Source organism: Oryza sativa, chromosome 6 (genome assembly GCF_034140825.1).
Source record: "Oryza sativa Japonica Group chromosome 6, ASM3414082v1".
Lineage (NCBI taxonomy): Eukaryota > Viridiplantae > Streptophyta > Magnoliopsida > Poales > Poaceae > Oryza > Oryza sativa.
Window position 1 is genome coordinate 7,597,859 of NC_089040.1, and position 11,655 is coordinate 7,609,513.

Here is an 11,655-nt window from a genome sequence, read left to right on the forward strand (position 1 = left end):
AACGGAGCGTGACATTCGTTTAGTCACGACGAATCAGCAAATTTTGTCATGGAACTTGTATCATCCATGAATAAACCAAATTCATCGTAGAACCTATACTTTTTATGATCAAATTTGATGTCACATAAATTTGTGCATGTGAGCCTTGCAATAATCACTAAAAAGGAAAAAAAAATGGAATATGTATGGATCAAAATAGCCAGAATCAGCGGCGGAAACAGGACCACTAAAAATATTCGATTGAACGAAGCCAATACTTTAGTTTTTTTCAGATTTTGTTCAAACTCCAGTAAATACAATGCAAATTTTGAAACTGTGGGGTCTCCACCTCTGCCCAGATTGGCACAAACGACAAACCAGCCAAAAATCGTCATTCTGGCCACTAACATAGTTACTTCATCCGTTTTATATTATAAGTCATTTAACTTTTTTTCTAGTTAAACTTCTTTTAACTTTAATCAAGTTTAGAGAAAAATATAGTAGTATTTTCAACACAAAACAAACATATTATCAAAATATATTCAATGTTAGATATAATGAAACTAATTTAATATATTAGATGTTGCTAATTTTTTCTACAAACTTAGTCAAACTTAACCAAACTTGATTAGAAAAGAACTTATAATATGAAACATAGGAAGTAAGATGTACCAGCCAGATCATCATCATCTATAGCACTCCATCTCCATATGTTCTTGCCAATGACAGTGCAATGACATTGTGCTTTCCCTTCCTTTTGTCAAGGTATTTGCTTACATTACTGGCAATCCTTAAGAAGAGAACATCTTGAACCGATTCCCCAAAATAGGTAGTGAACAACCGCCTCAACACTGGCCTCAAAGACCTCGCGACATTCAACCCGCTTTGCGCCGGGTAGAGCACAACCTCTCCTTCTAAGTCATCGTCGTAAGGATCCCAGTTTGATTCAGAGAGTTGGATCTGGTTGATGATGAACAGCTTGCTCCGCATGATGATTGTTTTCACTTCATGCGTTGACGGCATGTAGACCGGCATGTTGAAGTTGTTAAGCTTTTTCTTCTCCATCAGACCCTAATGTGTTGAAAGTGGAAATTAAGCACATTAATTCATTGAAGAATCTAGCTAGATATATATATGACAATGTATAGTAATTAATATATCATGAGTAATATGGATTGTGTAGACCTCCATAACAAGAGATTGTATTGCTCGTGAAATTAATACATGAAGAGTACATTGATCTCCATCAGATACATCTTCGTTCTTCCTTCCAAGGAAAGTGAGTAGCATCTGACCACTAGATATAAGTTCGTTTGAGCGCAACTCGAGGAAATTTGAGAAATCCTTCTCAAATAACTCCTGATATAACTTGACTGTTGATATGGGTGTAGTCTTGGAGATGTAAATATTGCCTTCGTTCAGGGGCTCCTTTATATTTTTCATTTCGAACATCTGGATATGAAGAACAAAATCTTGATATTTTGCTATAGTGCTAACAGCAATTTTGATCCCTCAATAATAACAGTTATCTATATCTCATGCCTGCATATACAAGATATACGCATTTACTACATCAGTTTTTGTTTATGATTTGGACCACCCTTTAAACTATGTTATCCCTTTGTATCAGGTATTTTTACCTTTGAGGCACTTTCAACCACCCTTAACTCTTTTATCTATCTACAACCAATTTATCATATGCCAAAGAAATGGTATTGCGTATAACTGTGAGAGTTTATTGACGAGTAGGAGCCGATGTACTTGAGATCATTCATATATATGCTCGAAAAAGAGTCAGGTTAGTCCAAAGTAATACAAAGGTAAAATTACTCAGTCCAAAGTGAAAGCATTAATTGAAGGGTGATCCAAATTAAGTGAAACATCGGTCACAAATGTAGGCCAAAGTGAAATTTACTCTTTTTATATCATAGGTGAAAGAAAAAGTATGATAACAAGTCCCAACTTATTCTATCTTACTATAAAGTTATCCCCCACTAACTACTTAAGCTTAACATGCAAAGATGCCACATCATCATCCACTAACAAGATGCCACATCATCATTCACTAATCTACTAATTAACAAGATGCCACATCATCATCCACTAACAATCATCACATTTAAACATCATGCAAACATGCTATGTCTTTATAGTTTTTATAATTTAAGAGCTTTTCAAATACAAACATGTTAAATTATCATCCAACATAATTCACATAATGTTTCAATATACATCTTTATTATGTTTTATGATATCCTATATACTTATATAGTTCATCATCACTTAGTTAGTGCTTAAATGATTAATCTATGGTCCAGATTATCTTTCTCCTTTTTCCCTCTAATTAAGTCATATCCCATCAATTGTTTTTAGCCTTTAGATGATTAATCTATGGTCCACACACCTAAACTATCTCCCTATTTTTCTTCTTCTATAAAATCATACCACCTTACTTTTTACGTTTGAATCACCATTCTACATACTATTTAAATTTAAATTATCATAAACCACATTAATTTACTTAATCTGGTGTTATCTAGCTATCATAGCTATCTTACACGTTATTTTTTTTATTGTTATAATACTAAATTCCCGCAGCAATGCGCGGGGTTTCACCTAGTTATCTCAATAATTGAATGCTAGTACTATGATCAAAATTTATGGTAAAACCAAATAAAAATAACATTTAGAATATATCCCAAAAAAATGCTCCTTTGACAAGATCTGGCGATAGCAGGTAAATTATTCATCAATACTCTTGCATGATCTATATCGATGGCCAAGGTGTATATATTCATATATAAATTCAAAACAAATACTACAATTTTAGTAAAGCATATATCTCAAAAGGCTAAATACAAATGAGATTGATGTCTAAATGCACTACTCTAAAAGTATGCTTCACCTGGACATCTGCAATTAACTGTGATAAGCTTGTCTGATTACCTTAGATCGCCAGTGCAGAGCATACGAGGAGTGGAACAGATGAACACTATTTTTGGGGAAGAGCCTTCTATAGTATGAGCTTGCCAATCCAGCAACATAGTATTGAGGCAGTGTAGTTGCTTGTCTGTTTTGATCTTTAGCAACAAAATTATCAATCTGTTCTAAAGATTTAAACAGGTGATTAAAATCATTGCTAGGTAGATCATTCAGGAAAAACTGAACATCCACGGGGCACTGACCGATCCTGTTATAATATTCAGCGATCTCTCTAATCATGGTAGAGAGAGACAAACATTAGGGTATTTGGCCCCGAGGAGCATCCTAGGTCAGCTACAAGTATCATCATTGGTTGAAGAGCAGTGTGTACTTTTTTAATGGCCTTTTCAATCATCGGTTTTGTCTGAAGCAGAGCCTTTCCCTAACATTCAAAGCAAACATAAATACATGGCATTGTGACTAACTGTGGGAAACCAGTACTGCAAGCTAGAAAAATATATGCATGGTACATGTAATTAATTTAATCTGAAGATAATTTCACTTTGAGTTAAACTAGTGATGAGAACATATGACTGCTTTGGATACACACAAAACTCTCTAAGTTGTCATGAAAGGTCCAATCACTAGAGCTCGCATTCATAAATTGCAATAACAGGTGAGCTCATTCCTAAGTATTTCTTCATGTGATTTTGATAAAATACTAACCAATGATTTAATTATAATTAGAAACTATGGAGAAGACCAAAAAGAGAGGCTAGAAGGATGATGTCAGGCGTTGAAGTCAAGATGGAGGGCCAACTCATATCAAGTTTGAGTCTACCTTAGGCTCTAGGAGTAGTCTGCGCTAAAAACATCACGCAGCCGCATTCAGACTCACATATGGAAAGCTAACGAGACCACCTTTCCAATGGGTCTGGTCTCACGTCAAAAATTCTTCTGAAAGAAGTGGCGTCCAGAATCTATCTGAGTGCTGCATCACCATCTTTTGGGCCGCTGGGCCATGTATCGTATTGAAGTCCAATAATGATGCTTCTAGAGGTCCTTGATCGACCTAGCTAGAACCTATATTTGTTGATTGAAAACCAGATTGTGTGTACCAAGTTTCTGCCAAATCGATAATCTCTACTTGATGGAAGATCGGGCACCCCATTACCGTCAACAAAATTTGTACCGTTGACATTAACATATATTACAACAACATAGCCTATATAACTAGTAAAATTGCATTTTTTCCCTATCTTTATAGCATGTCTCTCATTCATATTCATATAGATTGCCACTTTTTCATGTTTATAGCATGTCTCTCACTCATAATGTGACTGCTTGGTACTAGGCCTATGCTGATAGCTTATACAACATGGTTGCATGTGCACACATAGTAAAATAATTTATTTAGTCCCACCTTGCTAGTTCTAAGAGATCACTAGTTTATATAACTGGTAGGTGGTCTAATAAAATCGTGTTGGGCATAGAATTATATCATAATGTAAAGTTGTTACACATATTTATTTTACTTCTCTCATCCCCAAGTAGGGTCGCCCATCATCCTCATAGAGTTATACCTATCCCTTTCATTAAGCAATATTATTACAAATTAAAGGAAAACCAACATACAAGAAACCAACTAGCATAAAGACAACCAACTAATTAAATGCAAACCAAATACAAGAAACCAACTAGAATAAAGAACACAATCCTTTTGCTCCATTGGAACTCACTTGAATAATAATCATTAGAACGATTTAAGGTAGCATTTTTGCAACTACATACATATACTTTCGACAAACCTAGTGCCCAAAGGTACACCATCGGGGGCTTAACATCGACAACCCATCGTGGTCAACGGGAAGCTTGAGCAATCAAATAGAGGGATCAAGTGGGATGAGAGCAAAGCTCTATGAGCTATAAAGAGGAGAGCTGATCAATTAGGTACAAATAGAGACAAGGGAGTAAAAAACCGGGCTTGGATCAGATGAACAAGGAGTATTCAAGAAGCCCATGCATGTGACTGGTTGGGCTAATAGGAGATGGATATATATATATGAAGCAACAGATCAGAAGAAAATCTTCTGCTAAGGCAAAGGGTACAAGTGGAGAAAGTATGACAATTCAGGAGAACACAAATCAACAAGAATAAGTAGAGGCTCGATTGAATAGAATGAAATAATCTGTAGACTGTACACAGTAACTTTTTATCTTTATTTATTTAACTAGGAACGTAGCCCGCGCATTCGCGCGGGCATGTATTATATTTTGTGTTTCAAACACTATAATGACAGAATATAAACTGGAGAACATTTCCGGAATATAAATCGGAAAGGAATTTCGTACAGATGTACGAGCATCTTATTTGTTATTAAAAAAGGAATAATACATCACTATATATATATATATTGTAAGTGAATTTAGATTATCCTAAAATACATGGGAGATTTTAATATACTACTAATATGATAAGAATGCCTCTTAGATTTAAATAAAAATCCCGATATCTGTGTATGAATCACTCATCTATTCTTTTGAATTATACATATCCGCGCGATTAATTTTTTGTTTCGATGTGCAAAAGCAAACCATTTCTTGAAAGCATTCCTATAATGAATTACTTTGGAAGATTTATAATAAATGGAATATAATGAGTTGTGATCAATCAAATATTGCTAAGTCCTGGTATTTACTACCGCTCGGAATTAAACCATAAAGGAAGTTCTATCTACACCAGGACTATAAATAACAGAGTGGGGAGGAAGATCTTAAAATTGTAGATTAAAGGCCGTTGACAACAAATATGTGCTCACACCGATGATTTTTCCTGATTAGTATTTCTTTCCAATTGTTCTATGTACGTGTGCATGTTTTCTTTTTTATTTTTTAGCTTTATTTTTTTTGATCGTATATGGCGTAGGTATTTAAGTTTTGTTTTCTTGGTAGGGAGACGATCGTACGATGTAAGCACACTATGTTTTTTTCCGGGATAGAGATTAGCAGCGTGGGAATTTTAAGAGCTCTAATCCAATGTTTAAAATAATGTGTCACTAATTTAAGTGACAATTGAAGATTGGATGCTTTTCTCTTTTTTTTTACTCTAAATTTCTAGGATTAATCTAAATTAAAGCGCCACGTGACGATGTAGGAGCGTTTGCAGGAAGTTTAATAGACTTATAATATATAATAGATTTCTAGGATTTCGCTAATATATTTGAGAGCCACATAGCGGTGTAAAAGCGTTTGTAGAAGTTTAATGTACTTTTAATATATAATAGATAGATTCAGAAGATGGTTTAAAGAATATTGATTGGATATTTATTATAGATCTTTGTTTAACTAAATATATTTATATTTGTGAAGTAATATATTTTATCAAAAATTATATTTCAAAGACCGCTGATTTTTATGGATGTATGTTTTTTCTGTCTTTTTCTGTACATGTGTATGTTTTTTTTCAGCAAGATTAGGAAAGATCATGTACGTTTGTACGTATGGAAAGAACAGCAGTAGCATTTGTATCGTACAAACTCATACGTACGGACAGTAGTACCGCCTGTACGTTATAAACATGAGAAAATTATTATTTTTTAAGTAATAAATCTAATCTAATAGTGTAAACTAATGGGTCCATTAATTTAAATAAAATCAACGGTGAGATTAGATATTGCCATGTGGCGACTTAGGAGGATCTATAGGAGTGCCACATGGCGGCTTAAGAACGTTTGTAGGAAGTTTAATGGACTTTTAGTACCTAATAGATAGATTAATAATTAATTACAAATAAATTAAAAATTGGATGTTGTTTGGTTGCAATCTGTTCAAATAATGTATTTTAGTTTTTTATAGTAAAATATGGGTGATATGGATATTAAATTATTAATTGTTTTTTCATTAAAAAATTAATTTAAAGAAGAGTAGGGAGAGGGAGGAAAACATACGTACATACGGTTGGAGTAGTGTGATATTTTTTAATTTATTAAAATGCCACATGACGATGACGACTTAAGAGCGTTTGTAGGATGTCCATATAGCGGCTTGAGAATGTTTGTATGAAGTTTTATTGACTTTTATATAGTATAATTAATAACAAATAAAATTACTGTTCAAATAAATTAAAAATACTAAAAGTCCATTAAACTTCCTACAAACGCTCTCAAACCGTCACGTGGGATTCCTATAAACGGTCATAAGCCGCCACGTGGCACTCTAATAAATTCTAAGAAAAAAGAAAGATATCTAACCGTTTATTTTTATTTAAAACGATGAACCCGATAATACTAACCATTAGATTAAATCCACCGATCCGATCACCCTTTTCTCTTGGACCCACAGGTACGTATAATACGCACGTACCACCACATCTGCTCCCCTCCCCCTCAGTATTCTCTTTCTTTTTTATTTTTTATTAAGGTTATGCACCATCATTTATTACTATAAAAATTATTGGATCTATGAACTTTAATTTATATATGAATGATCTTGGTGACATAAATAAATAATTACTTTTTTAGCCGATCTACACATTCAATTTAAGACACGCTTAAGCGAAGCCATCCATGATAAATCATTTGTGATGGTCTCATACTCACGAACGGATAAAAATAAAATGCACTTCTTATCTAATTCCTGTGGAACAGGAGGGAGGGAGTACGTACGTTTGTACATATATATGTGTATTTATATGACGGTGATTTAGTTATTTTTTTGAAAACTATTATTATAAATTATGATTTACATTTGACTAATATATCATAAAAATAGGAACTAATATAGTATGGAAATAGAAGAGATCATGTAGCATGGAAATAGGAGATAATTAAAGGGGAAACATGGGAGGGCGTACGTACATATCCCGTACGCACAGACCAAGCTGGACGTGGGATGTGGATTTTTTTTTCCAAAAATAGATTTAATTTCATATAATATTGGGTTCACCAGATTATTAGATTAACACGTGACGGCTTGGGAGCGTTTGTAAGAGTCTCGTGTGGCGGCATGAGAGCGTTTGTAGGAAGTTTAATGGACTTTTAGTATATAATAAATAGATAGATGTTTTTCATCCATGGTAACGCTGATCTGATGTTTAAATAGGTTCTGACATTTAAAGAGATGGCTAATTTGCATGAACACATGATTTCACCCTAAAGATGAAAAGGAAAGTACAAACAGGTCGGTGATGTAGTTCTATTTCTATAATGAAAGAAAACAACCTTATTTAGCATGAAATACGTAGATGTATCTACTAAAATAGCACTATGGTAATGTTACATAGAGAACAAGTTGGGTAGTATACAAAATTGTAGCTTTGAGTTCTTCATATAGCTAGCTTCTCCATATCCTTTGGTAATGCAGAAGTCAGGCTCCATAGCAAGATGTGGAGGCCGGCCCTAATTTATCAAAAGGAATTGCCTAATAGCCCTTATTTATAATGTTTGTTTTAGCATGCACTAGTAGAGTGCATGCAATGGGAGCTTCAAAACACAAGCTACGAGGAAACCTAGTACCACTAAATTTGAAGCGTATGTCGTTTTCTCATGTGTCTCAATTTGAAGCAAGTCATTTCTGAAGAAATAAATATTTAATGTATTTTCTAGTTTTGTAGGTATGCAGCCTAGAACTTGCTCAAGGCGTAAACTTGGGTTCAAAATTCCAGAACAAAATTTCAGTTTTGGAAATTTTCATTTTATCGGTCCCCGGGATAGGAAACTATTTTGCCCGAAATTTTTAGATCTTTTTTTTTCAAATTTTCATGAATTTAGAAAAAACTCAAATTTGACCCATTTTGTTCAAATTTTTTTGGACCAAAATATCCTAAATTTCAGTCGTATAGGTTCCCCCAATAGAAATTGCCCAATCGATATATTAAACCATGGCTAAACCTAGCGTGAAGTTAGCTATATGAGCTTACACCTATTCTGACCTCACTTTACTGAAATGTGTGTTGGAAATTTGGTCATAATTCGGCATATTTTAATCCAAAATAACAAGATAATAATCATGATATTTACAATAGGATTTGATCCAGTGATAGTGGTGAATGTAATCAACATGAGCATGCTTAACGTTGAATAAGCATCAACAATCACATAATGACACAATGTTGACATTGCGATGAACATTAACAGTAAAACTTCTAATTGAAATAATGTAATAAGGTTATACCCCAAGAATGGTCCTCCGCTGGAGTTTGAGGCAGTATTGCCTCCGTTGGTGTTGACGGGAGTCTCCTTCTCCTTGTCTCCAGTGTTCGACATGTTGGTGAAGATGAAGTAGATGTTGACGAACAGTGAGTAGTCGCGCCTTGCGCTCCCCAAAAACCTGATCGCCCGCCCGTCTGTGCAAACGTCGCAGCAACGCGTGGTTTCGGAGGCCTACTCTCCCAACGCGTGTGCACACACTCGTCGGGATGGGATTACCGTAGCAACAACAGCTTTGGAAAATGGATGAAAGTGTGTCTTCTTCTTCTCGCGGGAGATCAAATCCATTCCCATTTTATAAGAGGAATGGAAGATGAAGAGTAAGAGTCATGGAATAGGAAGAGGAATGGAGCAACTAATTGTCATCAACTAGCCATGAACCATCCTCCACTACACAACCATCAACCAACAATCAATTAAGAGTAATTGATGTAAGTTACCAATGGAATAGGAAGAGGAATAGAGCAACTAATTGTCATCAACTAGCCATGAACCATCCTCCACTACACAACCATCAACCATCCATCAATTAGGACTAATTGATATAAGTTACCAATTCCTTAATCAAATGGATTAATTCTCAAAACTCTTCATCCCATTGATATCCCATAGAAGAATGAATTCACATGAATTCCTAGCATAATGAGCCTTGGAATTTATTTGATTTAATTGATTTAAATGGATTAATTACCCAATTAAATCTAACAATCCCCACCAAATTTCAAGGCTCATGAGAATGCTCTCTATTCCATAGCAGCTTTTATATACCAGTGTTTCGGTGAAGACTGTTAAGTTGAACTTTCACCTAGAAAAGGAGCTACACCTGACCACAACTGAACAATGGACTATGCCTTGAATTGTCAGTCTTGTGCAGTTAGGTTTCACTCAATTCCATAACTGATACTAGGCAACCATTAGTATTCCCTCGGGTTGGAGCTTATAAGTCATACTCCAGGCCTTTCATGAGTATCTAGAGATCACCCAAATCTCATAGACTGTGACTAGCAGTCGAACTCATATAGGTGTGTTCCTTCTAAGATGTTCTGCAGGTCAACATCTCTGCTTGGAAAAGCCACTCGGATCACATTAAGACATAAGCCATCCTACCATGCAGGAAAGAAGAGAAGCACATCATGAAAATGAGCTCTTTTCAAGGGTCTCTTCAGTCACACAATAGTTTGTTTCACCATCCAAATTCACGGGATCTCCGATCATAATGGACAGGTTTCCACTATTATGCAACCTTAGGTGGGTATCAAGCCCATTTCCCTCGATGCACTGTCTATCACATTACGTGGTAGCCCCTTGGTAAACTGATCTGCTAGATTTCTAGCCGTTTGGACATAGTCCAATGCTATCACTCCGGAGTTTTTCTGCTTTCTGACAGATTTCAGTCTTCTCTTGATGTGTCTAGATGACTTCATGTTGTCCTTTGAACTGTTCACTTTAATAATCACTGTTTGATTATCGCAGTTCATTAGGATAGCTGGCACTGGTTTTTCAACCACCGGCAAATCCATCAGGAGTTCACGAAGCCACTCGGCCTCAACTGTCGCAGTATCTAGTGCTATAAGTTCTGCTTCCATTGTTGACCTCGTTAAGATGGTCTGCTTGCAAGACTTCCAGGAAACAGCGCCACCTCCAAGTGTGAACACATATCCACTTGTGGCTTTTATCTCATCAGCATCAGATATCCAGTTTGAGTCACTATACCCTTCTAGTACTTTTGGATACCCGGTATAGTGAATTCCATAGCTCATAGTACCCTTTAGATAGCGCATTACTCTTTCCAGAGCCTGCCAATGATCATCTCCCGGATTTGAGACAAACCGGCTCAGCTTGCTTACAGCAAATGAGATGTCAGGCCTCGTTGCGCTAGCCAAGTACATCAATGAACCAATGATTTGAGAGTATCTCAGCTGATCCCTTGCTATTCTTCGGTTTTTCCTTAATAGCACGCTGGGATCATAAGGAGTAGGAGCTGGCTTGCAGTCACTATATCCAAAGCGACTCAAAACCTTGTCCACATAGTGGGATTGCACAAGTGTAATCCCACCCTCATCTCCTCTTTGTAGTTTGATGTTAAGAATAACATCAGCCTCTCCCAAATCTTTCATTTCAAAACTCTTGGACAGATAGTCTTTGACCTCCTCAATCACATTAAGGCTGGTCCCAAAGATCAGTATGTCATCGACATATAAGCACAAGATCACCCCTTCTCCCCCACCATAGCGATAGTATACACATTTGTCAGCTTCGTTCACAACAAAGCCTACAGATGAAAGCGTGGTGTCAAACTTCTCATGCCATTGCTTAGGTGCTTGCTTGAGGCCATACAAGGATTTCAATAGTTTACACACCATTCCCTCCTGACCTTCTAGTACATACCCGTCTGGTTGATCCATATAGATCTCCTCCTCCAGCTCTCCGTTTAGGAAAGCTGTCTTAACGTCCATCTGATGGACGAGAAGACCATGAGAGGCTGCCAGAGCAAGTAGTACTCGAATCGTGGTCAAGCGAGCAACTGGTGAGTATGTGTCGAAGAAGT

The 11,655-nt window shown here is 36.0% G+C and overlaps 1 protein-coding gene across 1 annotated transcript; it reads right to left on the reverse strand.

The window, feature by feature from the left end:
• Positions 1-669: 669 nt before the first annotated feature.
• On the reverse strand, positions 670-4,731 carry LOC136356906 (benzoate O-methyltransferase-like). The gene is made up of 4 exons (XM_066311456.1): positions 4,693-4,731; positions 2,926-3,081; positions 1,204-1,431; positions 670-1,050 (listed from the first exon to the last, which is right to left on the reverse strand). Exons 1-4 carry the CDS (start codon positions 4,729-4,731, stop codon positions 670-672), a joined length of 804 nt encoding a protein of 267 aa, XP_066167553.1.
• Positions 4,732-11,655: the final 6,924 nt, after the last annotated feature.